The sequence below is a fragment of the Guillardia theta genome, assembly GCF_000315625.1.
Source record: "Guillardia theta CCMP2712 unplaced genomic scaffold GUITHscaffold_90, whole genome shotgun sequence".
NCBI classification, from domain to species: domain Eukaryota; class Cryptophyceae; order Pyrenomonadales; family Geminigeraceae; genus Guillardia; species Guillardia theta.
Window position 1 is genome coordinate 103,433 of NW_005434584.1, and position 26,628 is coordinate 130,060.

The window sequence follows — 26,628 nt, forward strand, 5'->3', positions numbered from 1 at the left end:
TCCTCCCTCCCTCCCTCCTCCCTCCTCCCTCCCTCCCTCCCTCCCTCCCTCCCTCCCCTCCCTCCCTCCCTCCCTCCCTCCTTCTTTCCGCATGCTACCTCTGAACAAATCTAAACTCGCCGCAGAAAATTTTCGGAAGCAAGTTTTGAAGCAGCATGCAGAAGGCAACACTCAGAACGCAGATCCTAACCGATGATAATGAAATTCTTCCTCAACTCTCTTATGCTTTCAAGCCTTTTGTCCTTGAAGGAAGTGTAGGATCCGCCTCAGATGTCCTGAATGAGATGGAAATGCTTCATGCTGCACCTCCATCGCTGAGAGCAAGCAACCTCTAACCCATTTTAGCACCGGTATTCCCAAAGTCGCCCGCTGATGATTGTCTCTCTCAAACTTGAACATTTCAGCACTGAGCTGCGGCCATGCCTGCACGGTGCCTCCGAGGTGAGCTTGTCGCCATCGTTCGCAACTTTGGTAGCCTTCGCTACTGGTCCGATGGGACTGACAACACACGGACTCGGGACATTCTGACTCCAGTGCTGCCGTAGTAAATGACGTCACATTACTTAGAGCTGCCCCGGGGTGTGACAATGGAAAGGAAGAGAAAGAGGAAGCTTGTGCGCATGCTACCTCACAAGACCGGAGCTGCGGGGCAGCAAGTCCATCACTGCCATCCCTCTCTCCTCGACGTACTCCTCCTGCAAGCTCGTTGTCGACAGCGTGAATAGATGTTCGTCTCCCCGATGGAGTTGTTGTATGCAGATCCGTCTTGTTTACATCTCCGCTACTCGATAAATATCCCGGTAAGTCTTGCCTGACTAGTGTGATAGTTGTAAGTTGTAAGTTTTCGAAAAACAATAAGAGTCTGCATGTTGGTCACCTGGATCATTGAGATATGTGTAATGAACCATGTGATAGAGGTTCCAACAATGGTGCTGAAAGCGAGGTCCCTTGAGCAAGCTGCGATGTACGACCTCTGACCAAGATGGAGGGTGGTTAACATGTTCATGTTAAATCCTCGTTGAGACTTTGCTTTGTGAGGTGCAAGGCTAGATTTTCATAAGGATTTCTTTCATTGACGATTTTCACAACGAATTCTTTTATTGACAGCAACTTAAATGAACTTCAAAGAAAAGAATAGTTGTTTGAGCAAAGCAGGTTCCTGTATGACAAAGAACTTCTTGACATCGAGAGTATCATCTTGTTTGTTCGATCTTGGTTGGGATGTCAGGGCAAGAAGCAGTGAGCACAAGCAAACGATAAGAAGAATCCAACGCAGTCACTAGGCTAGAATGAAAATCAAGGAGAAGGGAAGGGTTACGGGCCGCGCAGAGCAACGAGACTGTTGAAACGATTGCAAGGAGGAAAGTTGGGGAGGATCTGAAACACTCGTGCTGCCTGTAGAAATCTTGACTTGCTCAGTTCCATCCAAATCGATCGAAGTATTCAACACAAGGCAGCTGATGTCGGGACTGAGTGTCTGAGATTGAACTAATGCTCATGTTCGGGTGCTTCATGAAATGCATTGGATCCGGGACGAAGGGGTAGTAGTATCGTTGAATCCCCTTCTTGTAGAGGTACCCTGAAAGCCAGACGTCGTCATGAAAGAAACAACCCGACGGGAGTCTCTTCAAGTACTCGAAGATGTCATCGCCGAAGTACCGGACCCGGTACGCAATTCCCGTGTACCCCATGAGCCAACCGTAGCAGGGAATGATCCTATCCTGCGAGTACCAGCCTGCTGTTGCGAGGATCCCATGAGGAAACCCGAGAGTCACCATACCATGAATGGGCATGAGAGCAGGCAGCTCCTGGCAGAGGCCACTCAGACACCCCTCGGAAGGCATGTGGTAGGCAAGGGAGGCGACGACTTGCTGCGGGTACTCGCAATCATCGTCCAGGGTAATGATCATGGTCTCCGGGTCTTTCTCCACCTGCAGAGCTCCCAACAACTTGGTGGCAGGACCGAAGTCTCTGTTGAGGAAGTGCAGGTAGAAGAGTTGGTTCTTGTAATCGTGACTGCTGCCCGGCACCATCTCGAGAGAGCCGGTGGTGGGCGTCAATGCATGGACCAAGGCCTCGATGTCCTGGGATGTAATGTTGCCGAACCGAGTGTAGAGAGGGATGTTGACCATGATTCTGTCGGGTCTCAGCGACTGCTTCTTCATCGACGTCAGCGATCGTCGCAGGAAGTCAACTCGCCCCAGGAGCGAGCTCACGGACACAACCAGCCGAACTTTCTCGGACTTGCTCGTCACTGATCGCACATGCGGGCGGTACAAGGGGATGATCAGGCACAGGTACAGGGGGAACAGCAGCGCCAGACCTGCCAGCCCCAGCACGCACGCCCGCCGCGACTGCATGCCCTTGTCGATAGCTGTCTTTTCCGTTTCTTCACCGTTACATGTCTGTGGACCTACCGTCGGCGTACACAATTCAGTGACTGGCAAAACTGCCCCCGGGCCGGTCCAAGCGGCCGGTTGATGACCAATCGGGGGGCCGGGCCGTAGCACTGGCGGGCCCGGCCTGCTTCGGGCCCCGGGGCCCGGGCCCGGCTGCACGGCGCGGCCTCTGAGCACGACGGGGCTGAGGGGGGCTGCATCAAAGTTTACTCGGCTACTTCCAGTCATACCACGGAGTCACTGTGAGAATCTGTTTACTCGCTCAACAGCAGCAGTCAAAATTTATGATAGTATCCCAAGGCGAGCAAGAGGGTCTGTCGCTGGCCCGGTAGGCTAGTAAGGAGACTCGCAGGAACTCTCAGCGTTGGCAGCTTCTGCTCGCCATGGTGAGGCTGAGCTAGAGCAAGCGAGAGTTTCCTCACCTAATAGGGGCTTGAAGTCCGCGATGATGTTGCAGAAGGCGTCGCTGCGTCGCAAGGATGAGGAGGAGGAGGAGGAATAAGGAAGGGCGATCATCAAGTGCGAGGAACGAGCAGCAGGGGTCTGAACTCACCGTCTCTTCTCTTCAACTGCTCCTCTCACCTCCTCCACTGCTTCTTGCAAGTGCTGCCATGTCGAAGCCGCATTGCTGAGGAGAAGAATAAGTCCGAGCAGAAGGGAGCAAGAGCGCAGGAGGGAGGAAGGGAGAGGAGGGAGCAAGGAAGGGCGGGGAAGGGAGGAAGAAAAGGAGCAAGAGGGATGGAGGGATCAGGGAGAAGGGAGGAAGGATGAGGGAGGAAGGAAGGGGGATGAGGGAGGGAGGGAGGGATCAGGAGGAAGGAAGGGAGGAAGGAGTGGAGGGAGGGAAGGGGATCAGGACAAAGGGAGAGAAAGAGGGAGGATGAGAAAGGGAGGGAAGGTCCACCGGAAAATGGACGAAAAGAGGGAGGATGAGGGGAGGGAGGGGAGGAGGATGAGGGAGAGAGGGAGGAAGAGGGAGGGGGGGACGAAGAGGGAGGGGGGGAGGATAAGGGAGAGCTCACGGGTTCTCAGTCTGGATGTCCCAGTAGGTATCGGGCTCGTTGATGCTCGCCATCCTCTGAATCACCGCGATCATGGCGCGATGAGGAGGCGTCGAGATCTTCTTCGCCAGCCCCGCGTCGTAGCCCATCTGACTCGAGTCGTCACCTCCGGCTCCAACCCGGTCAACCCTCTCCTCCTCCTCCTCCTCCTCCTCCTCCCTTTCTCCTGCCTCTCGACCCATCCGCAACCAATCGCACTTGTTCTCATCCCTCGCTCCTTCCTATTCCCTCCTGTTTCTCCTTCCTCTTTCCACCTTCTTCAGGGTAAGTCCAAAGGTTATCAGGGCAGCATGAGTTGCATTTTGAACCTGCAGCAAAGTCAAAGAATTGGGATGTATGAGGGGGATAGGGAGAAAGAAGAGGAGGGGCAGGATGACAATTTTGATGTGAGGAGGAGGAGGAGGCAGGAGGAGGAGGATAGGAGGAGGAGGATAGGAGGAGGAGGATAGGAGGAGGATAGGAGGAGGAGGATGGGAGGAGGAGGAGGAGGAGGAGGAGGTGGTGGTGGTGGAGGAGGAGGAGGAGGAAGAGGAGGTGGTGGAAGTGAAGAGGAGGAGGACCAGGTGGAGGAGGAAGAGGAAAGGAGGAGGAGGAGGAGGGGAGGAGGAGGAGATGAGAGTAGCAAACCGCGGATGTCACACGATCATGCAGCTCTCCACTTTCCATCGGCACGATAGTCGATCCCCTGCGGCAAGGTGAGTACAGGTAGGAGTTTCCTTCCGCCCATTCACACACACACACACACACACACACACACACACACACATGCACGCATGCACTGACTCACAACCTCCATCACTCCAGCACCACCACCACCACCATCATCATCATCATCATCATCACCACCACCACCAACACACTCATCATCACCCCTTCCTCCATCTACCATGATTCGATCAGTGCCTCGAACGCCTTGCTCCTTCCTGCCGTGCGGATGTGAATCGAGACTGTGTTCTGCCCTTGCCATCCTGCACCAGCAGTCAACCCCACGTCTTCTTGCTCGCTCCCAGCTGCTTCTTACCTGCAGCAGGAGCGAACATCGGGTGAACACTGAGCAGCTCAATGTGCGGGTACTTGTCTTTCAGCTCCGAGTACCTGCCAGGATCGTCAAGAGATTCTGACGCGCCCGCCTCACTCACGCGCTGCAGATGCCAGACTTGACGGAGAGAACGTCTGTGAAGAGAGCGCCGGACGCCATGTGAGGAGCAAGAGCCTGCGTTACGATCAGCTCGCACCTCACCATCTGATATAGCCTTTCCTTTCACCTCCTCCCTAATCAATCCTCCTCACCCTTCGATAATGTCATATCCTTCCTACTTCTGCCTCTTGCTGTTGTCTCACTCTCTCTCTTCTCACGTACTGCGGACATCTCAGTCTCTCTATCATTTGTCTGTCCGTCATGCTTCCCTCTTCTCCCTCCAGCTCTTGGCTTCTGCTCCTGTCTCACCTCTAGCGCCCTCACGCAGGGCCCAGGAGGAAGGCAGCTGATGATGACAGAAGCAGACCTCACCCTCTCGATCACCTTGCACCTGCCTCAGCTGGCGCATAGGTGGACAATAGATCTCACCGCATCCTTGGGGTCGCAGGGATCAGCTGACAGGTAGTCGTTGAAGCAAGCATCGGACCTGAGGAAGAGTGTAAGGAGAGCAGAGAGAAGTGAAGGGAGAGAAGTAGTTGGAGGAGAGGGACGACGAGGATGAAGAAAGGCCGAGTGAGGAGGGGGATAGCAGCTTCAACAAAGGAGAAGGGAGAACAAGGTTAGAAGGAAGAGAGAGGATTTGAAGGAGAGGGTCTGATGGAGGGAGGGAACCTGGGGGAGCCCTTCCTCGAGATTCCTCTCACTTTGATTCCTGACTTGCTCAATACCTGAGATGAGCAATAAGAGTTCGTGCCAGGAGGGATGCAACAGGATAGAGGAAGAGTGAGAGCAGATCGACTATGAAGTTGGACACATAATGTTCAAACTCCATCACCATCTCCTTCATCAACACTGCCTTCTGTTCAATGTCTTCTTGCTCACCTGAGAGAAGAGTGTTCCAAACCCTCCACTTGCTCCTAACACAATCACCTGAAACATTCGATCAGTCATTGTGCTGTAAACTCCCGTTTTGTTCTCCCCTCTCGCCCCCTTTGCTTGTCCTTGGGCTTCTCATCGGTTCAATCCTCCATCACGACCAATCTCATTTTGTCTATCCCTCCAACTCCCTTGTCTCTCCTCCTCCTCCCTCTCCATCGCCCCCCCTAACTCCTCCCTCCCTCCTCCCTCCTCCTTCCCTCCCTCTCCATCCCTCTCCCGTCTCCTTCCGTCTCCTCCCTCTTCCTCTCCCTCCCTCCCATTCCTCCGTCTCCTCCGTCTCCTCCACCCTGCCTCTCTCTCTCCCTCTCCTCCCTTACTTCCTCAATCGTCGCCATGTCGTGATATAAAGGGGTTCGTCACACGGACCCGAATTTAGTTTTCTCTCTCTGATATTTTGGATATATCTTACTATGACTCCCATAATATCAAAATTCAAAAAATGATCCGGGCCCCGGGCGCAGTTTCTCAGTGACCAGCAGTGAAACCGAGATTGTAACGGTCAGTCCTCCAATCTTTACTCAAAGTTAATCCAATCAATGGCAACTTGTCTGAATGAAGACAGGCAGCAGCAAGACCGTCTAGAGTTGTGCATGAGGGGCATTTGTGTTGAGCTTGTTTTAAATGACTGCCTTATCGTCTATTAGAAGCATTTGTGTTGAGCTTGTTTTAAATGGCTGCCTTATCGTCTGTTAGAAGCATATGTGTTGAGCTTGTTTTAAATGACTGCCTTATCGTCTATTAGAAGCATTTGTGTTGAGCTTGTTTGTTGAGCTTGCTGTCTACTAAACCATGCTTCGCTTGGTGATTTGAAAAGCTTTTGTTGACCTGCAATTCAGCTCGCCAGTGAGATCGAAGGCTTCGACCCTCAGCAAGCGTGCCTCTATCAGAGTGGTGGGCTTGTTGCATCGAGTACACGACTTGTGCTAAGACCAGCAGTAGCCTACAGCTCAGCTATTACACACCCACCAAGGAAGATGTATTGAAACAACCGTGACAACAAAGTCACTCTACTCTAAACCGACGTGAGCTAGTCAGTTCCAACCCCTCCTGTTAAACTACTCTAGTGCCCTCGTCTATTCTCATGCTTCCTCTATCCTGTGCTCTCCCCTCCTGCCAGCTTCCTCCGTGCCTGCGACGACTCATGGTGTCGACCTCCTCCCATGCTTGTAGTCAGCTTGCCTGCTAGACTTTGCCTGCTTCAAAGCTACTGGGTCATCCCCAGACGACACCACAGGCCTGTCTGAGCGACAGACAGACAGACAGACAGAGGCTAGATGTCATGAGTCGATGAGCTCCTGTAGATCAGCGACCGCGTTGGTCTCGTTGAAGACTTGCGCGTAAACGTCATCGATGTCCACGTACAGACGTCTTCTCGAGGCATCCAGCGACCCTGACGGATCGAAGAGCAGGTTGTCCCAGTTGAACTCGAACCATCGACCGGTGTGGTGAGGGAGGAGGTGAGTCGACAGAAGCGCGGACAAGCTCTCCTTGTACAACTGCTTCGGCTGTCTTCTTATGTGCTTCCTCTGCGCTATGAACATCGCACAGCATGACGCAAACGGGATCGACCTCCAACTCTTTGCTCGCCCCAGTCTTGCATGTAAGGATCCGAAGAGCCTCTCGGACTGCTGGAATACCTGATGAGGCTCTTCCCATACAAGCCACCGACCCCTCCGAGACTTCCATCGCTCCGGTAGTGAGATCACAGCTTGATAGATCCTGTCGAGCGAGTCTTGACCGGTCATGTTATGAAGAGATCTGTTCGTCTCTCGCTCGTAGTCGTTGAGATTGTATCCCCCCCAGCACAGCGGCTCTCTATGCTCGTGGCAGTAGCAGCTGTTCAAAGTCACGGCGTTGTCTGTGAAGCCAGCAAGCGTCGAGTAGGAAGGGAACGTCTGGAGCTCGGGATGCACAAGCGCGCCGCTCTTTCCATCTCTTAGACGCGCTGCCATGAGGAGGTAGAAGGCCCGAGCTCTCTTGAACATTGGCCTCAGCTGACTGTGCCAGCTGCCGAACACGTGATCGTGTATGAAGACCGTCATGCAAGGAAGCTCGTCGTAGTACTCCACCATGTACACAAGGTACACGGCGTCTGCTCGCCGGTAGAGAAGCACGAGGCTGTTGGTCAAGCCCATCAGAGCAACGTCCTCTACCACCCTCATCGTAGGCGACGCGTCTCGCATGGCCACCACCACATGCACCTCTCCTTGCGGCAGCGCCTGACCAAGACATCGCGAGCAACAGTCTCACTCGCTTTGCTGATGCCCCGCCATGCGCACAAGATCCTGGTTCTGGTTCCGATGATCTCACAGAGGAAGTTGTCAACCTCTCCTCTCCTAGAGCCAGATCTCGATCCCGAGCTCCCGAGGAACTTCGTACATCGATCTGGCCGCCAATTGCCGTGTCTTAGTACACAAGTTCGGAATTGAGAACTGCCTCTTCTCTTTTCCTAATATTATTCTGAGGCGGATTTATTTTTCTACATGGCTTTCCCTGAGTGACTTGTTGGGCGGTAGAAACCTACTTGTTGGTAGAGAGCTCGATGAGGAGGAGGAGAGTGCGAGGAGCTCGGCGATGCTTGGGGATCATGCTAGTCCTCTCCTTCCTCCTCTCCTTCCTCCTCTCCTTCCTGTATCTTCCTCGATTCACTTTCTCCCAGCACTGCAAACAGCAACACGCCATGCCCGGGTCGCAGACCTGTCGCATGGAGGGGAGGGTGTACACGTGCATCACAGTGGAAGGATTCGTCGTTGACACCCCGGAAACTCCATCTCCGCACTTGATGTGCAAGGGAGGGAAACATAGTTGGGGGACGTGCTCAGAGGGGAAGTTTCTTTGCCTCGAGACCGTCCGACCCATCATGAATGGCTGCAGGGTACTCAAGACTAGAGAAAGACTCGGAGACGACGAGCAGCGGTTTTGGAAGAACAACTCATGTGAAGTTCTCGCAGCTGGTCAGCTTGGACCAGAGGCCATCCAGAGCTTCTCCAGGATCGCGACATCTCCTAGCACATGTCGGGATCCGCCATTGAGCCGAGGCATCACAACAGTTTCCGTGGGTAGTGACCCGAAGCACTGGTTTGATTCTTTCATGTTGTGCGCTGCTCATGCCACGAGGATGGTGAATGGCCATGAGGCAATGCACGTCAGAGTGAGATCGTTTAGATTCTCGGATAAGCCAAGAAGCCTGTTACAACTCATCGAAACTTTTCCTGCACAGCACATCGTATGGTTTCAGGACGCTTTCGATGTGTTCGTGACCAACGGGGTAGAGCCATCCGACATTGAATCCGCAAAGGCTTTCGACGTCAACGCGAATGAAATTCTCTTCAATGGCGAATGCAATTGCTTTCCAAGGATAGCTCCTTTATGTCAGCTGCAAGCGAGTTTGTTCGGAAGGGCTGGACCGCATAAGTATCTCAACTCTGGTCAATTCATAGGAAGAGCGAAGACCTTGAGATTGTTTCTAACAGGTCTGATGGCGATGATTGATGAGAATGGTGGAGATTGGCCGACAACAGATCAAGGTGCATTCATGGAGTACTGCTTCGGAAATGGCACATTCTCAGCAGAAAACATGGGAGTACGATGTAAAGTAGACAGTGCAGCAGAAATCATGCGAACCATGATCAATTGCGAGGGACAAGATCCAATTAGATCTCTTCACGTACCCACGGATCTCGCTGAGTGTGAAGGAACTAAGAAGGGGAAAACATCATGTCTCACCGACTCGTACACAAAACAGCAGGCGATCAGTTTTCATTTCAATGGAAAATCTTTGAATTCGAAGCTAGAATTCAGCCGGATTAAGCCTATCATTGGGTTTGCATTGAATATCAGTGACAGGGATCGGGTCAGACGGTGTGTCTTGCATTCTAGATCATCTCAACCTGTTGAGAACATGATCTTTACGTCCTCTACCATCTCTCAGCTTTGTCCGAGATTCCTTGATGTCCTGCTGGGAAGATTAGTCGAAGAAGAAATGGGCCTTGTCTTTGCTGACACTAGAGATGACAAGTCCTACTGCCGCATTGCAGCATCATTGTACTCCTGCAAAGACGATAACGCTCAGACTCTCGTCACAGGCGTGCAGAACAACGTCAATGACGACTGTCTGGCAATCCCAATAGTCTGTAACGGGTCCGCAGTAGTTTGTAAGGAGCCTAAAGCTCCCTCTGGAGTTCCTTATGTTGGAGGTGAAGCAGCAGGCAACAACTTCTGCAAGATTCAAGGTCTTCACTATCACTGTGTGAACTCAAAACATAAGCGCTGTCATGGTTATCCAGCCAGCAAACTAGTCTGCGGTGAAGACAGACATCTTTGTGAGCATCCATGCAATTTACCACCTCAGGCCCTCTTGCAATCCTATCTGGACTTTATCAGAGTCAACGAGTGCAAACCGGAACATTACGTGAATGTTGCAAAGAGTTTTCTCACTTCTGAGTTCCAGGGGAGGCCCATAACTCATCACATGCTCTCTTCATATGTAAATTTCTCGAAGAATCTTTACACCATCAGAATAACCATCGTAAGCAATGTCTTGTATGTGCGAAACTATGATGCCGTAACAGACAGAGGTCGAGCTCAGGAAGTTCTCAAGTATCTTGACAATTTGCTGCAGCGCGTTAGTCTGCCCGATGTTGATTTCGTCATGCATGTTGGAGATGGAGTGCCTGAACATGCTTGGCCACTGAAAACGCCAACGGAGAGCTTCAATGTCCCTGTCTTCGTACAGGACATGTGGCCATCGGCTAACGCTGTCCTTGCTCCTTCTCGGTCGTCCATGTCTCATGAATTCAGAACGTCCCTTTTCACAAGCTTTGAGGTCCCCTGGTCCAAAAAGCTCAACAAGGCCGTTTGGCGGGGATCCACTACTGGCGCTTTGTATACGAAGAAGAATTGGAGAGAACAGGTCAGGTCCAAGGTAGTGATGCTCAGCAGAAAGCGACCCGAACTCTTGGATGCCGGGTTCACAAACCTACGAGCACAGATCGACAGGGAAGAAACGTTCAAGGAAATGAAGGCAGCAGGGATGACAGGGCACTGGCTGCCACATGCCGATCAATTCAACTACCAAATCATAGTGGTTGTTGATGGAAATGTCGTGCCAGATCGACTGCCGACACAAATGAATGGGAACAGCGCGATCGTGAAGCAGCTCACTGAACGGATAGAGCACTGGTATTCTTCTCTACGGCATGGAGAGAATATCATTCTCGTTAAGTCGGACATTTCTGACCTCGAAGAAACGCTGGAACGAGAGCTTAAGAATGCTTCAAGGTTGGCAAGAATCGCCAAGAACGGAAAACTGCTTGTTCAGAAAGTTTTGAGTCAAAGAGCAGTTGATTGTTACTGGGCAGAGTTGTTGGAAGTCTATTCCAGCTTTCTCGAGAGACCTGTTGCTCCTCCTGAAGACAAAAATGCGTTCTGTAATCTTTGATTTATTGCTTCATTGTACGCGTTAAGACTGTGCTATGAGAACAGTGCAAGATAGCTTTAATGATGAATCTTTTCAAAACCTATTGGGGAATTATTGAAGGCAGTGGAAAGACATTTTTTTTGAGTCTTCCGTTTCCTGCTCTTCTTGAAAGGGATCCTTGACTTTGGTAGAGTGAACGAAACAATAAAAATCTTTCGAGTAGCTTATCAGTACATGTTTTCAAGCATTTGAAAGGTCAAAAGTCACATTGGCAGTGGTTCAACATCTCGTGGTGACATGGTTGAGTTTAATCCCTCAACGACTGTCTCAAGCAGTAGGGGAATATCGTCCACCAACACCAGATAGTCCCTGGCATCATGAAGTTCCCAGTCTGGGCTCTCAGGTCGCTTCAAGCTAGTCCGCGTGTAGTCCGTGTGATACTGACCGAAAGACGCGCACATCTGAAAGTAATCAGGTCTCGGCCAGCCAACCATCAGCTCGATAACCATCCTCTTCGGTCGAAGCCACACAAGATTGGCAAGTCCAGCTCCATGCACACCCATAAAGATGTCAGCTTCTGAAACAGATCGCAATATCTCCATGAAAGTTTCCCTGTCGAAATCATGCACAGAGAGATTGATATGATCTAGTCCCCTCAACTGACTTGTCACATTGTACTCGTTGACAATCTCCCTCCGGCCATGTCGCACCAAGAATAGTACGTTACCTTCTCTGCTTCCCTCAAGCGCCCCGGACTGAAGGGGGATTCCAAGCCTGGACTTGACCCAAGAACTGAGGAGGACTCCACTCAAGCTGACTTCCACTGCTTCCCTCCTGCCAACCTCCATGTCCCAACCCCCAGCTGTGACTCCAACGACGATGTTCTTGAAGCACACGGACTCACTCGAGTTTCCAAAGTTGAGCAACGACAGCACGCCTCGCCTGCACAGCAACGGGATGATGCCGCGTCCGAAAGGTCCCAGCTCCTTCATCTCCTGGTCGCGTGTGACAAACACGCAATCTGATCTCGCAGGAACGAGGCCGCCGGCCTTGCCTGACCTGCTGGGATCGAATCGATCTGATTCAATCAAGCTCGAGAACGAGACCCACCCTGCGAAAATGTTTCGAAACGACTGCAACATCTGGTGAAACGGGTTCCAGCCATCGAAGTATACGAGGTATGCTGTAACATTCACAGTTTGTGCACATGAGACGCTCTGGCCATCATCGATCGTTGCAACAACATCTACTCTATTGGAAGCCCTTGCATGTCTCATGTCTCTGATCCCCGGACAGTCGCTGACAAAGGAGGTCTGATGAGAACCAGGAGAAGCTGCATGTGAAGTTTCATCCATTCGATCGCCTGGTAACTTGCACTCAAACTTAGACATCTCCTCATTCCACTGAGCTAAACAGCCGAATGACAAACTTTCATTGAAACGCTGACTCCACTGGAGGTTGTAGAAGACATCCTGCAGTAAGCAACTACTGCCGATGCAGGAATGACGAACGATTCGATCTGCCGGAGGTAGATGTCGCACATCGTGAATCTTGCACAGGATTTGATTGTGTCTGCAGATCCCGTAGCTTGCTTCTTCAGACAGACAGTGCGTGGAGCATGCGAACGGGGCGGGCGTGCACGAATACTCAGTTGTGTGGAAACCCCACCTTATAGAGCACCTGGGCCCAGAATCGTGTACAAGCATGCTTAGGCATAGAAACTCTCCTCTGTCACAGATGCCCCATGACTCCAGTCCTCCGAGGCAGTTTGGAGGTCCACTGTCCAACCTTGTTTCCACCTGCACATGCTCGAACGACGTGCAAGTATACCGCGAGTGATTCACAATGCAGAAGCTCTTGCTGGGCTTGGGCTTGGAGCGAGTCAAGCTCTTGAGGCTGAAGCTGGCTTCGGGATGAGGGAAGCTGCTCCAAAGCATGAGGTGAAGAGACAGGGAGAGCAGCAGCAGCGACAACAACCATCCTCTCATAGTAGGTCCTGCTGCTTCGCCATGAACTCAGCTATAAATCCACTGGATCGCAATTTTCAGTCCGCCAGGTTTTGCCAGGTAGGGGGATGAGGGCCTCGGGAGATAGAGACAAATCCGCCTCGGAGGGAGACATAGAGCCTCCGAGGCTCTGAGAGGCCTCGGAGCCTGAGTGGCAGCTGGGCAGCAGTTCACCAAGCCTACCCTGTTGCCACCCCAAAAGGCTTGAAGGCTGCCTGCTGTCGTACAACCCGGGACGGGCCGGCACAGTGGCACACGGAGTGACTTGCCGGGCCCGGCGGCGAGTCACGATCCGATCAGTGGCTCACTTCTGCAATGAGAAGACCAAATTACCACACTACCCACCTCAGAATCGAATAGGCTTTCATAGAAAGGCAGTATTTATCCTCTCGTAGGAATGCTTATATCTTTCCCTGCTGCCTTGAAGAGGTGGGGCTGAGAATCATCCAAACGTACAGGATGGTGGGAAAGGAGCGGAGGGAGAAGAAGGGATAGAAGCTTGTCGATAGCCATGGAGGATCAGCCGAAGCGAAGAAGAAAGAAAGTCCAAGCTTTCCTGCACACAAGGAACGGGCTAAGCGTTCAAAGCATCCTCATCCTCAGCTTTGAACTTGTTACTACCGCTGCATTATCCAGCTATGCTGCTGAGTCTTCTTCCTCCAGCACTCCCCTTTCTTTCTCCTCGTCTTCCTCTAGTGCTTCTCTTCCTGTCTCCTCTTCCAGCGCTTCTTATGAGAGTACCTCTAGCACCATCTCAGCCTCTTCCTCTTCATCTAGCCCACCATATGAGTCTCCCTCTGATACATCTTCCCTCTTCTCTTCTTCCTCTTCCAGCCCTTATGAGTCCTCATCCTCGAGTACCCCCCTTCCCGAGTCCTCATCCTCGAGTACCCCCCTTCCTGAGTCCTCATCCTCGAGTACCCCCCTTCCTGAGTCCTCATCCTCGAGTACCCCCCTTCCTGAGTCCTCATCCTCGAGTACCCCCCTTCCTGAGTCCTCATCCTCGAGTACCCCCCTTCCTCTATCTCCTTCCTCTACTGCCATGTATGAACAGCCTTCCTCGAGTACCCCCCTTCCTCTATCTCCTTCCTCTACCGCCATGTATGAACAGCCTTCCTCGAGTACCCCCCTTCCTGAGTCCTCATCCTCGAGTACCCCCCTTCCTGAGTCCTCATCCTCGAGTACCCCCCTTCCTATATCTCCTTCCTCTACTGCCATGTATGAACAGCCTTCCTCGAGTACCCCCCTTCCTCTATCTCCTTCCTCTACTGCCATGTATGAACAGCCTTCCTCGAGTACCCCCCTTCCTATATCTCCTTCCTCTACTGCCATGTATGAACAGCCTTCCTCTAGTACCCCCCTTCCTATATCTCCTTCCTCTACTGCCATGTATGAACAGCCTTCCTCGAGTACCCCCCTTCCTATATCTCCTTCCTCTACCAACTCATCGTATGAGTCTTCTCCATTCAGTACTTCGGTTCCGTTGCTTTCCCTTTCTTCTACACCTTCCTCTACTACACCGCCATTACAGTCGTTTTCCACTAGCTCTCTCCTCCTTCCTCCCTCCAGCGAAGCTTTCCAAGTGTCTTCAACGATCATTTCACCAGCAGCATCCTCAGTGAACGGCGAGCTTGCAAGCACTCCTCTACCTTCAAATTGCGGCAATGGTGTGCTGGAGCATACCGAAGCTTGTGATGATGGCAACTCTTTGAGCCTCGATGGATGCAGCTCGGCTTGTACCATCGAGCCCTACTGGAACTGCAGCAGACTTGAAGATCCGGTAGGGTCAACAACCTCAAATGTCACTTCTGCCAGTCCTGCCGCCTCTCTCTGCTCCTTGACCGTGAGGCCGCGATGGACCGGGTTGTTTGTGCTGAGCGGAGCCAAGTACGCGGGGATGACAAACACGCTGACGATCTTGCTGACCTCCAACTTCCCTCTCAGAGCCGGCAGCAACTTCTCCATCATAGGCCTCAACGTCTCCATCAGCGGGGACTCTCAGTTCGTCTCAGTGTCAGGCGGGGACATCTTGCAGCAGGCCGTCTGGTCGGCAAGCGAGGGGAGGCTGACCCTGTTTGTGACGAGCCAGGTTAGCTCCGCCTCCTTCACTGTGACTGTACAGAACCCTCCCTATCCCCGGGAGCCAGTCTTGCTAGGAGCTGAGTGCTTGGGGTGCGTCAGCTTCGCCCCCTCCTACCGAGTCTTCAACGCCTCTCTTGCGAGGGGTCTAGGGGCAACGTCGCTTCTGCCGAGTGTCTGCGGGGAGAGCAGCGGGGGGCTGGCTCTCTATGGCTCCTCCTGTCAGTTCGAGTGCTATGGGCTGGTCTCGAGCCATCACTGCGTGTGCATGTCCGGCCAGTTCGGCCCGGGCTGCTCGCAGACGTTGGGAGCGCCAGCCGAGACTCAGACGGCGACGGTCTCGTCCGATAAGGAGACGAAGATCCAAGGATCAGGAGGGCTGTCGGTGGTGCTCCCTGCTGGGGCTGTGGCGGGCTCTCAGTCTATCAGCGTATCCGTGTACAACGTCTCAGACCTCAACGTGAGCCAAGGGGCCACGGAGAGGCTCGTTCCAGCTGGACCTGTCCTTATCTTCTCTCCGGCAGGGTTGAAGTTCAACAAGTACATCACCATCAGCTCGCCGTATGACCCCAGCCTGATCCCAGCTGGGCTGGAGGGGTACCTGTTCTACTACAACGCGATGGCGGCAGATCCATGGGAGCGGCAGGTCACGACGGCGAAGCCAACGGCTACTCCTCCGGTCCTGGAGGCTCAGATCGACCACTTCTCTGGGTTTGTGCCCCTCGGGGCTGCTCCACCTGCCACGTCACCATCATCCATGACGACTCTGACAACGACCATGTCTACTTTGCCTTCTCTCGTTCTCTCCTCGTCTACTCAGACTCCGATTGATGTTGCCAGCACGTCCTCCACTCCATCTCCTCAAGTATTTCATACCTCTGATGCGATAGGCTCTGGCTCCACAGCCCATGTCAACTCCACTACCTCGATCTCACTTGCTTCTACTCCGATGCCCATGTTCTCCTCCTCCACTTCATCATCATCCTCAGTTGTTCTCTCCACCACACCTTCTCCTACCCAGCTCCCTTCTTTCCAAGTCAGCTCAGCGTCAGCTTTCAACGTTCAGATTCAGATCATTTCGCCCATGACTAGGTTGTTCTTCGACTCCAAGACGGCTGAGATCAGAAGCTCCATCGCCGAGGGGCTCAGAGTCAGCCAGGCGGATGTCAGTCAACCAGCAGCCGATCGCTACCTTCGCAGAGCTTCTTCCCGGTCTCTCTCCTACTCAGCAGACTTGAAAGTTGACTCAGCTGTAAAATTCGTCCAAGACATCCAGGCGAATACATCGCAGACTTTGATCAGACTCAATGTTGCCTTCACGCAAAGGAACATCCCCAACGCTACAGACTTCAGCATAGCTCTGATGTCGTCTTCTCTATCAGCTGGAGCCATTGCTGGGATTGTGATCGGGTCGGTTGTGCTTTCATCGCTGATGTTAGCTACCATATGGACTTGTCACAGAGCGAGAAGAAACTTTCGGAGGACTGATCGACTTCGTCGTCCTCCTCTTCCAATCGCATCTCTGCTTGACTTCAACCTTGACAGTGAGCTGGAATTCGGAGATGTCATCCTTCGACCTTCTCCCCATGACCAGGGCTTCTTCGAGCATCGATACGTCTGACTCCAAGAATGACTCAAGAGGTAGATCTTATAACTCGACAGCGAGTAGATTAGAGGTGCGGCATGAAATACAAGATGTTTGCCTTGTCGAGTCACGTATGTTGGTGCTAGTGAGAGGACCGTGCCTATCTTAATGAAATGTCGCTTCTGTATGAGCTACGACCATGAGACTAGAGTTTTTGCAAACTTTTCTTCACATAGTTGTCATCGTTTTGAAATCATCATGTTCTAGGAGAGACAAGCATTGACTTGTCAACACGCCACGTAAGCAATTTTTGTCAATGCATGACTGTCATATAACTGTAAGAGTAGCTCATATTTGTTGACACGATCTTGTATATTGTTAAGGTCTCAACTTTATTTGGAATTTGGAGTTCCAGAAATGCACAAACTCATGAATGAATTCACCGACAGACAGACAACAAGATAACATTGAGAGGTGAGTTAACTTTGAGTAAAAGGATCTTCTCTTCTCAGCATTTCATCTCCAAGAATCGCACACGGTTCACAAATGCTGTAAACCGGGCCTTGACCGCTGGCTCACATTCGTAGCCTTTTTGATGAATCGCCCGATGGCAATTATTACCTATCATTCAGGAGGCTCGTCGCTTGGCCAGGCTCGTGAAGGCTCGAGGTAGTTTCTTGGGATCGACGATGGCGATGAGAAAGATGAGAGAGATGAGAGAGATGAGAGAGATGAGAGAGGACTTGATCCTTCCCACGAGCCTCTGGCTTCTCAACATCGTAACAATCTTCTAACATGTTATGGCGCAAGGGGAAATTTCTGTGCTTGATGCTTCTGCTTGCAGCTATGTCTATCCTATTCAATGTCATGTCTTTCAGACAAGCTCTGCTAACAGCTGGCAGACCTTTGCTCACTCCATCAAGGAGTATGAAGGCACGAATGTCCAAGAATGAATTCTTGCATTGGAAACGTTGCAGGCGGCATCCAGCCATTGATCAGTCGATCCTTCTGTATCGCTCTGCTGCTTGTCGAGGTCGAGTGACAAGGTCAGCCATCAGGAGAAGCGTGCGAGAGGAACGAGATTACATAGGCGTCAGCATCCGACACAACCATGTCTCTTACTACGGTGCCGAGGGAACGCCCTGGGAAAAGAGTAACAGAGTGACCAACGGGCTGATTCAAGACATCGCTATGGTAGCGCAACAAGTCGATCTGCCGGACGTGGAGTTCATTGGCTTCTTTCATGACGGGTATGGGGGGGTGAACCTGCCGGATGCAAGGAACGTCTGCCTGCCTGTCTTCGTGCAAGAGAAGCCAAGGTCTAGCAAAGGCATTCTAGCGACCCCCCGATCAGTGCAAGGGTTCTCAGACTATATCCTAGGCACTGCGACAAAGGACAATACCATCCCCTTGGAAAGAAAGATCAACAAAGCTTTCTTCAGGGGTACCACGACTGGTGGAGTATACACGCTAAACAATTGGAAGAACTTCACAAGGAGCAAGATCGTCAAAGCCTCGTTAGATCACCCGGATCTACTCGATGCTCGCTTCACACGCGTCGTGCAGTACGACTCTGAGAAGCTTGTCAAAGTCATGGAGAATGAGGGATATCTCACGGAAACTCACGTCGAGCACTCAGAGCAATGGAAGTACAGGATGATTGTCGTGCCTGACGGCAACTCAGTTCCTGATCGCCTGCTGGACTTCCTAGCAAGCAACGTCGTCGTACTGAAGCAGGAGTCAGAGAACGAAGAGTTCTGGTACCAAGACCTCAAGCCGTATGAGCACTACATCCCCTTCAAGCGCGACGTGTCGGACCTGGTTGAAGTGATCAGAAAGACTCTCAAGAACGAGACTCTCATGACACATGTTTCTGACTCTTCAACTCACTACGTCCTTGCGAACCTCAACTCAGACTGCATCAAGTGCTACCTCGTGCATCTCCTCTATGAGTATGCGGACGTGTATGTTGAGGACCATTAATTTCCTGACCCAAAGACAGTCTGTGTATAATCCATCGGTCTGTTTGTTTGGTTCACCGTCGTTTGCCTTCGGTCTTCCTCAACGCTGTTTAGATCAGCATGAGATAGGATTGAAGGTTAAGAGCTTTCATTCAAGCTTGTTCCTTTCAGAACTAGAAACCCTTCAAAGAGGCGTGGAATAAAGATTATTCCAACCAAGTTGAAGACGAGCTGAACAATCCCTGCTTTTTTTGCACGAAAAACTTGATGATAAAAATGAACTGAAATTGCCTTTCTTGGGACAATCTCGAGATTCGATAGAGCTTGGTCTCCATCACTCGACGTGGCAAATCAAAGATGCATCTTGCGGATGTTTGCCAAGAGACAGAATGAAGAATTCTGAGCAGACTCCGCATTTTCGGAGACACAAGGAAGAAATATTTTCTTTTCCTCACACAAGGATGAATTGAGCTAGAACAGTTTTGAAAGTAAGCACTATAGAGATGACATGAGTATCATACAGATGTCCTTCAGAAAAGGGAGGATCCTATCCACCTCTTGCCAGGCATTGTATTATATCCGTTCTACATGGTAACCAGCTTATCTCGCGTCCACTAGATGTGAATGGATAGGGAGTAGGAGGAAACCAATACATAACTAACATCTTGTCGAGAATCTGTTTGCACCTTGCGACACAAAAACTATTTCTCCACCCGCTCTTTCTTTGTCCCCCCCCCTCCTCCTTCACCCAGTCTTCGCTCCTCTCACTCATACTTCGTCACGTCCAGAGGACGTCGAACGCGCTTGTAGAGGCACATGTAGGCCATGTGCCAGTCGCCTCCTCCGTAGAGCTTCTTGACCTCGTCGGCCTCGATCTCCGAGACCTGACCGACGGTCAGTCTCAATCACGTCGTCAGGTTCAAGTCGGTTTCAAGCTCAGACGTCATTGCTAAGAGGAGCAGACCTTGGCGTCATCGAAGAGAAACCACTTGCCCGAGTCCTTCTTGATCCAGGCGACGTAGTGCCCTCCGTCCGCCGTCCTCCCCTACTGCCTCGTCACTTCTCTCCACCACGAGAGGGTTTAGGGTTTAGGGTCGTCACCTTGTGCGTGATGACTCCGGTCAGCTCGTAAGTGGACCAGAGATCCTCCGTCTCCTCGATCTCCTCTTGGCCTTCCACCTCCATCGTCTCCTCCTTCTTCTCCTCTCCCTTCGCACCCTCCTTGCTCTCGCTCTCATCCTTGGCTGTCCACAAGTCATCAGTGCAGGAATACTTTCAGCATGCAGCTCACCTGTACCAGTCTCGGTGCGTCGCCTCAACGCGGCTTGTCGCTCATCATTCGCCTCACGTTCCTGAAGTCTGCATGCTCGGAGGGTGCAGGAGACAACAGTAACGGCACCTTATTCCTCCACTTGTCTATCCTCGACTTGTACTCGTCGGTGCAGAAGTCCCTCATGTCCAACAGGAACGGAAACTTAACCGCGCGGAGGATCTTGGCCTTCTTCCCGGTGTCTTGCCTCCACTGGAACCTCACGAAGTGAAGCAGCAGATACTTTGGCAAGCTGAGGCAGACTCTGGTCAGACAACACAAGATCATGGAGACGCTGCAAACCGGGAGATCTTGGAAGTCTTCTTGTAGAGAGCGGTCCTTCCGAGGGAAGGAGAGTTCTTTTCCAGTGAAGACTCAAGGCCCTGACAGGAGGTCAGAAGTCTCAGCACAAGGAGAGACAAGAGACACAAAACATCACCAGAGAGATGCTCTGAGTCACGAAGTCAGTGCCACCTTTGCTGCTTCCATCCGGTTGGGGAGTCTGCGGTCTCCTCAGAAGAGCCCCACTCGCTCTGCAAGGAGAAGTACCGGCCCCTGGATGTGACAGGAGATCTTCAGTTGCTTCTCTTTCTCCGTCACGGCCTGAGGGGCAGCCACATCAACGCACTGATGTTGTCACAAGGCCTCTCACAGACCGGCTCATCTCCTTCCGCGCACTTGACCTCAACATCCAACTCGACGCCAAAGAGGTCCTCAATGAAGCTCTTTCCCTCGGCAGTCTTGATCTACCACCACCAATCTATCAGCAAGGTCGCAATCGCATCAACTAGGTACCTTCTGCGTGTAGACTTGCAGCAACTGTGACAAACACTCCTCTGCATCTTGTTGCATGTGCATCCCGCCCTCTCCCCTCTCATCGAATTGTGGGAAGTTCAGACGCAGCTGTTGGAGGGTCTCAAGGACGAAAATCAAAATCAACGTCGGGCCACCTGCATCAACAGATTTCCAGGAGCAATCGGTTCAGTAGCCGACTGCATCCGCTTGAACAAGTTCTTCGACGCAACAACCAGGCCGTTGTAAGGATCGGAATGCTGGGTCGATTCTGTTCAGACAGAAATCTCAGTGTATTTCCGAGATGTTTCGAACTGAAGAAACCTGCTGGAGAGTTCGACAAGCTCTCAACCAGCTCGTTGACGTTGTTGACAACCTGATCTTGAAGTCAACCCAGGAGGCTCCCTCAACCTCAAGATACCTGGAGGCAGGAGTTCATGTAGCAGGTATTTCCAAGGTTCTCAAGGCCAAAGGGAACACCAGCAGCCATCAGCCCTGCCATATCCGACGGTGCCAAGTCTTCGACCTGAGCACAACATCACTGCAAACAGCATGGCAGAGCTCTCTCGTACAAAGATCGGTTTCTCTGTCGGAGCTTGCAGAATCTCGTCGGCAGTTCCAAACAGCATGAGCATCTTGGACCAACGTCAGGACAAGTCAAGGCAGGAGAAACGGAGGGAGAGTCAACCTGCTTGTCCTTGAGGTTCAACGACTTGAGGTCAGTGTCATCGTTGATCTTCTTGGTCCCCGCAGTGATCTTCTGCCGGTCAGGGGGAACTCCTGTGAGCGCAAACAGCTGCGCACAGCCGTCATGGTCAAACGAAGAGCATGCGGGGAGAACATCGGAGAGAAGACAGCACCTGAGCCTTGAAGACTTCAGCTGGCTCATCCAACATGATCTGAACGTCGAACTTCTCCTTTCCCCACTTCACCTTCACATCGACAGTCGCCATTCTTTTTAAAATCATGTTAGCATGGCATAGTGGAGAAGTGAAAGCCCGTCGTTACAGACTGTTCAGCAGCTAATTCTACTTCAGCCTCCCCCCCGTCATACTCCCTCATCTTATCGTACATGTCACTCACTTAGCAATGTTTCATTTTCCTGCCCAGCCTTAGCTTCATTTCCTATGATCTTGCTCCTGTCCTGTCCTGTCCTGTCCTGTCCTGTCCTGTCCTGTCCTGTCCTGTCCTGTCCTCCCTCCTCCTCTCCTCTCCTCTCCTCTCCTCTCCCTCTTCTCCTCTCCCTCCTCCCCATTCAAATCCGTCTCCCCGTTCCCGCCATGATTCAAAAGGACACGTGTATTTATTACCAGGATGACCAATATTAAACAAGTCCGCCTCAGAACATTTCAACCGGAATACTGAGGACAGAGAGAGTCCTCCTACCCTGTCCAGGAGCCCTTTATACAGCCCGCCTCATTTTCTGTACAAGAAAAATTACGGGACAGCAATTAAATATTATGGAAATTTGTTCAGATCATTAGTTGTCCACAGCAGTTCCGAGGGGGACTTGAAATCACCCACCCCCACCTTTGCCTTTAGACAAAGGGGTAGGGTAGTTGGGAGCGAGGGACAACTCAGAGATGAGACGATGTAAATTGAAATGGAGTGAAGAAGAGTAGAAGTAGAAGAAGTAGAAGTAGAAAGGAAGAAGAAGAAGAAGAAGAAGATGTTGATGAATACAAAGATGCTAAAGAATGTTGTGATGATGAGCTTGACTGACGTTATGAAGGGGAGGAAGTTCGAGGATTATTTTGAATTCTACTTTGATTGAGGATTAGGATTAGGATGACAAATATAAAATTGTGAGAAAATAATTGAAGAAGGAAATGCAGATGAATAATTTGACGATGCAAGATATAGGGATCAGGAGCAGGAACAGGAACAGGATCAGCATATGGACAGACGAAGCTTCGGGAGGAACAAAAGAAAGACAAAGATGGGGATAGGAAGAAAAATTGACAAGACAACGATAGAGAAATGAGAAATAAGATATGTTCAATGATTTGATGATGATAAAAGAAATGAGAAAGTGAAGGACATTGAGAGACGCAACAAGAGGGTTGAGCAGGGCACAACGAAAAGTTCAGTAGGATACAGGGAAGCTACATGGAGGGGGATAGAGGTATCAGAGAAGAGTTTAGCCTGAGATAAAGAATAGAATGGAATAGAAAGACAATTCAAGTTAATTTCAGGGTGTGTTGCACTTGATCCTATGATCTCAAGAGGCCTGCATGGTCATAATTTTCTGATGTTGCTGTCTTCTTCCTTTGCTTCAGCCCTTCTCTCTTCCCCCCCCCTCGCTCGCTCTGTGCTCGAGTATCGTGTGTTCCCTCTGAATCCTGTCTTTATTCTCTCACGTTGCAATTGATTTGGCAGGTCAGCCCTGATGGGGCTACCAGTCAACATTGGCATGAGTTGCATGTAAGCTCCGGTCAAGACACGCAAGAAGGTCATTGTTGTTGGCAAACATGATACCAGAAGTCGAGCTCCTAGCCGAGCAGTTGTATGGAAATTCATCGAGCAATGAGCAGGTAGGACTCTTCTCTAGAATTTAGTAGGCATTCAGCAGTATGAGTCTCAATGTGGTGAGGGTGACTGATGTTGGGTTCATCAGCGAGCCGATGCGGAGAGGAAGTTAAGTGTGCTGAGCTCAAACCCCGAGATGCTGGACCAGGGTGATCTCTCCCAGCTGTACCCTTGCTCGATCTCACTTCTCCACAGCTCGCATGATCCTTGAGACCTCACAGCAGCCTTATGCACAGGTATTTCCTTTGTTCTCACCTAATCTCCTCACGTCTGATGGCAGCACTTTGCGGCCACATCCATGTCAAAATTGCTCACGATACATTGGGGGAGATTTTCATCGCAGCAGAAGACAGACATTCGGAGCTACGTGATATCAGGCCTTAGTTTGAACCGTCTGCTCCCCTCACCTCAAGTTGCAGGTATTCTCCTTCCTAGCGAACAAGGGGCCTTCACTGCAGGGCTTCGTTGTGGCAGCTCTGGTCAACCTGCTGGCTCGGATCACAAAGTTGGGATGGTTTCAGAATCCTGGACATGACGTGACGGAGGAAGTCTCCCAGTATGCTTGCTGTGCGTGAGTCTAGCTCTTGACAACCCCCGCAGGTTCCTGTCAGCCTCCGTGGATCACTGCATAATCGGCCTCGAGGTGTGAAAGATTTGAATGTGCTTCATCGGCGTGTTTCTGATGAACGAAATGCATCAGATTCTGAACGAGCTGACGTTGGAGATGAATGCGAACAAGACGAATCTCCCTCTCGCCGTCCATCGCAAGAAGTCGATATCCTACAGAGACAAGAGTTTGCTTCAAGTCCTTCAGATTGCCCTGCAGACTCTCAGCAGGCTGTTGTCAGGCTCGACCGGTCAGATCACCCCCGAACAAGATTCAAAGTTGAGGGAGCAAAGCCTCAAACTCAGTCTGGCGTGTCTCTCCTACGACTTCTTTGGTACCTCAAGTGACGACTCCACTGAGGACATTGGGAGTGTCCAAGTCCCGACTCACTGGCGATCCTTGATAGAGGATGACAACACCTTGGCAACTCTCTTGCAAGCATACAGCACAAGTGCCGCGCCGCATTCAGCCATGGCCATGGAGTGCCTTTCCCAGCTCTCCTCGGTGAGGAGATCACTCTTCCCAAACCAAGAGACTCGCCACAACTTCCTCCAAAGAGTTCTGACGGCGATCATCACGATCTTGAGAGAGCAGCAGAGGTTGGGGGAAGAAGAAAACTTCCACGAGTTCTGCAGGCTCTTGTCTAGGCTGAAGAGCAACTTCCAGCTTGCTGAACTCATCAAGTGTGAGATCTACTCGGAGCTGATCGCTGCCGTTGCTCAGTTCACGATTCAAAGTATTCGCAACTGCCCTTACGCGTCAAACAGCGTCTACTACCTGCTCCAGTTGTGGTCCCGAATGGTCACCTCGGTGGCTTACTTGAAGGGTGAAGGGGAGTCTCACCTTGACAGGTACGTGCCGGAGATCACACAGACGTACATCTTGTCGAAGCTTCAGTCCGCCAGAGCTTCCTTGCAGTCGAATCCCAACGAAGACCCCATGGAGAACGAGGAGCTGCTGGTGGACCAGCTGGACTCTGCCTCGCCGCTCTGTCGCTACCAGTACGAGCGGGCAGCCGAGTTCCTCATCAGCCTCTTCGATCCTCTCGTCAACAAGCTGCAGGCCCTTGCCGGTCAAAGTCAAGTCTCCGGCATGGCCAACGCGGAGGTTCAAATGGTGGAAGGCGAGCTGTCGTGGCTCGTGTACTTCGTGGGTGCGGTGGTGGGAGCTCGAGGGACGAGCCGTTCCTCGGACGAGCAGGAGCTGCTGGACGGCGACCTTTGTGCAAGAGTGTTCAAGACGATCCAATGGATTGAGATGCGACAGCCCATGCAAGCGGGTGGCTCCTCCTCTACCTTAGAACGTCTGGAGCTCTCCCTCCTCTACTTCTTCCAGTACTTCCGCAAGGCCTACATCGGAGAGCAGGCCAACCTGGCCTCGACCAACTTGTACCTGCGGCTCAACGAGCTTGTGGGGCTCTCGGACAGTGTGATGGTGATGAACGTCATCGTCAATAAGACGATGCAGAACCTCAAGATGTGGAGCAATCATGAAGAGATAGTCGACAAGTCGCTCGTGCTCTTCCACGAGCTCGCCTCGGGCTACAACTCCAGCAAGACCTTGGCTAAACTCGACGTGATCACCTTTGCGCTCCGCAACCACGGGCCCGCCCAGTTCCCCTTCCTCACAAAGTCTGGGAACCCAAGGCACAGGACGCAGTTCTACGTCACTCTGACGCGGATCCTCTTGATGGAAGACACATGTCTCATGGACTTCGAACAGTTCATGGCGCCTTTCGTCCCCATCCTGCAGCATCTGCAGGTCAAATTTGACTTTGTTTTTGCTCCCTTTGTTGTTCTCTCGTCCCTGATCCCGTGCTCTCTCTCTCTTTGCAGGCCTTCTTCAGCCATGTCTCCAGCACAGGTCCAGGAGCTGCCCGGGAGGAAGCAAAGAGTCTGCTGATCGGAGTGCTGCGGGACTTGCGGGGAATCTGCTTCGGGACGTCAAACAGGAGGACGTACGTTGCCTTCTTCGACTGGATCTACCCGGACTACCTGCCGATGCTGATCAACTCGGTGGAGCTCTGGTGGAACGACAGCGCTGTGACGACCCCCCTGCTGAAGTTTGTGAGCGAACTTGTACATAACAAATGTCAACGGATCGCCTTCGAGTGCTCGAGCCCCAACGGGATCCTCTTGTTCCGAGAAGCCAGCAACGTCCTGTTCGCCTACGGCCAGAGGATCCTCAACGGAGTTCCCCCGACCTACAAGGATAAGTACAAGGGAATCTCCATCTGCCTGATGATCTTGAATCGCCTGCTCTCGGGTGGTTATGTAAATTTCGGAGTCTTCCAGCTCTACGGAGATTCAGCTCTCAACAACGCCCTTAACATCGTCCTCCAGCTGTCGCTCAGCATCCCCATGCAGGACCTGATGGCTTACTCCAAGGTACCTCCTCCTCCTCCTCCTCCTCCTCCTCCTCCTCCCATTCCTCCCATTCCTCCTCTTCGTACTTTTCCTCCTCGTCCTCGTCCTCGTCCTCGTCCTCGTCTTCCTGATGCCTCCACTAGGTCATGCGCGGCTACTTCCCCTTACAGGAGATCCTGTGCCACAATCACACGACGTACCTCTGCCTCCTCGAGACGCCCGTAGGTCCCGCGACCTGCCCGATGAGTTTGTGAGGCCTTGCAGGTCTTCTTGCAGATCATGTCAAACATCCAGTATGGGCTCAAGTGGGTAACTCCCCCCCACGACATGAGCGTCTCCTCTGACTGCGCCGCTGCTCTCTATCACATCGCCGAGTTCCGGTCCCCTCCCACTGCCCCCTGCTACCTCCTCCTCGCCCTTCCCTCCCCTCCTCCTCAC

The 26,628-nt window shown here is 51.9% G+C and overlaps 10 protein-coding genes across 10 annotated transcripts in view; 5 read left to right on the top strand and 5 right to left on the bottom strand.

The window, feature by feature from the left end:
* GUITHDRAFT_158551 (hypothetical protein) overlaps nt 1-196 on the top strand; it is a gene marked incomplete at both ends in the record, with an annotated part of 1,020 nt that extends 824 nt beyond the window's left edge. Inside the window, one exon of the mRNA XM_005824766.1 lies at nt 126-196. Within this exon, the coding sequence (XP_005824823.1) occupies nt 126-196 (71 nt within the window). The remainder of the gene's footprint in view (nt 1-125) is intronic.
* Nucleotides 197-1,415: 1,219 nt separating this feature from the next.
* Nucleotides 1,416-2,360, bottom strand: GUITHDRAFT_115984 (hypothetical protein; the record flags this gene model as incomplete). Its single annotated transcript, XM_005824767.1, has 1 exon — nt 1,416-2,360. One exon carries the CDS (start codon nt 2,358-2,360, stop codon nt 1,416-1,418), a length of 945 nt encoding a protein of 314 aa, XP_005824824.1.
* A 372-nt stretch (nt 2,361-2,732) lies between these two features.
* On the bottom strand, nt 2,733-5,445 carry GUITHDRAFT_115985 (hypothetical protein; the record flags this gene model as incomplete). Its single annotated transcript, XM_005824768.1, has 11 exons — nt 2,733-2,773; nt 2,822-2,865; nt 3,422-3,549; nt 3,715-3,768; nt 4,088-4,145; nt 4,347-4,428; nt 4,482-4,555; nt 4,600-4,673; nt 4,908-4,982; nt 5,028-5,085; nt 5,327-5,445. The coding sequence occupies 11 exons, from the start codon at nt 5,443-5,445 to the stop codon at nt 2,733-2,735; spliced, it is 807 nt and encodes a 268-aa protein (XP_005824825.1).
* A 1,369-nt stretch (nt 5,446-6,814) lies between these two features.
* Nucleotides 6,815-7,720, bottom strand: GUITHDRAFT_144674 (hypothetical protein; the record flags this gene model as incomplete). Its single annotated transcript, XM_005824769.1, has 1 exon — nt 6,815-7,720. The coding sequence occupies one exon, from the start codon at nt 7,718-7,720 to the stop codon at nt 6,815-6,817; it is 906 nt and encodes a 301-aa protein (XP_005824826.1).
* Nucleotides 7,721-10,467: 2,747 nt separating this feature from the next.
* Nucleotides 10,468-10,977, top strand: GUITHDRAFT_77695 (hypothetical protein; the record flags this gene model as incomplete). The annotated part of the gene is made up of 1 exon (XM_005824770.1): nt 10,468-10,977. One exon carries the CDS (start codon nt 10,468-10,470, stop codon nt 10,975-10,977), a length of 510 nt encoding a protein of 169 aa, XP_005824827.1.
* Nucleotides 10,978-11,219: 242 nt separating this feature from the next.
* On the bottom strand, nt 11,220-12,893 carry GUITHDRAFT_115988 (hypothetical protein; the record flags this gene model as incomplete). The annotated part of the gene is made up of 1 exon (XM_005824771.1): nt 11,220-12,893. The coding sequence occupies one exon, from the start codon at nt 12,891-12,893 to the stop codon at nt 11,220-11,222; it is 1,674 nt and encodes a 557-aa protein (XP_005824828.1).
* Nucleotides 12,894-14,680: 1,787 nt separating this feature from the next.
* On the top strand, nt 14,681-16,662 carry GUITHDRAFT_115989 (hypothetical protein; the record flags this gene model as incomplete). The annotated part of the gene is made up of 2 exons (XM_005824772.1): nt 14,681-14,742; nt 14,778-16,662. 2 exons carry the CDS (start codon nt 14,681-14,683, stop codon nt 16,660-16,662), a joined length of 1,947 nt encoding a protein of 648 aa, XP_005824829.1.
* An 810-nt stretch (nt 16,663-17,472) lies between these two features.
* Nucleotides 17,473-18,609, top strand: GUITHDRAFT_115990 (hypothetical protein; the record flags this gene model as incomplete). The annotated part of the gene is made up of 1 exon (XM_005824773.1): nt 17,473-18,609. The coding sequence occupies one exon, from the start codon at nt 17,473-17,475 to the stop codon at nt 18,607-18,609; it is 1,137 nt and encodes a 378-aa protein (XP_005824830.1).
* Nucleotides 18,610-19,147: 538 nt separating this feature from the next.
* Nucleotides 19,148-21,641, bottom strand: GUITHDRAFT_165362 (hypothetical protein; the record flags this gene model as incomplete). The annotated part of the gene is made up of 16 exons (XM_005824774.1): nt 19,148-19,471; nt 19,552-19,632; nt 19,689-19,831; nt 19,879-19,939; nt 19,987-20,161; nt 20,200-20,279; nt 20,336-20,398; nt 20,446-20,499; nt 20,553-20,642; nt 20,692-20,799; nt 20,847-20,959; nt 21,013-21,064; nt 21,110-21,214; nt 21,261-21,323; nt 21,377-21,484; nt 21,549-21,641. 16 exons carry the CDS (start codon nt 21,639-21,641, stop codon nt 19,352-19,354), a joined length of 1,509 nt encoding a protein of 502 aa, XP_005824831.1. The 3' UTR covers nt 19,148-19,351.
* Nucleotides 21,642-23,159: 1,518 nt separating this feature from the next.
* Nucleotides 23,160-26,444, top strand: GUITHDRAFT_115992 (hypothetical protein; the record flags this gene model as incomplete). The annotated part of the gene is made up of 9 exons (XM_005824775.1): nt 23,160-23,222; nt 23,306-23,366; nt 23,413-23,453; nt 23,498-23,584; nt 23,637-23,773; nt 23,818-23,860; nt 23,918-25,585; nt 25,660-26,211; nt 26,334-26,444. The coding sequence occupies 9 exons, from the start codon at nt 23,160-23,162 to the stop codon at nt 26,442-26,444; spliced, it is 2,763 nt and encodes a 920-aa protein (XP_005824832.1).
* Nucleotides 26,445-26,628: the final 184 nt, after the last annotated feature.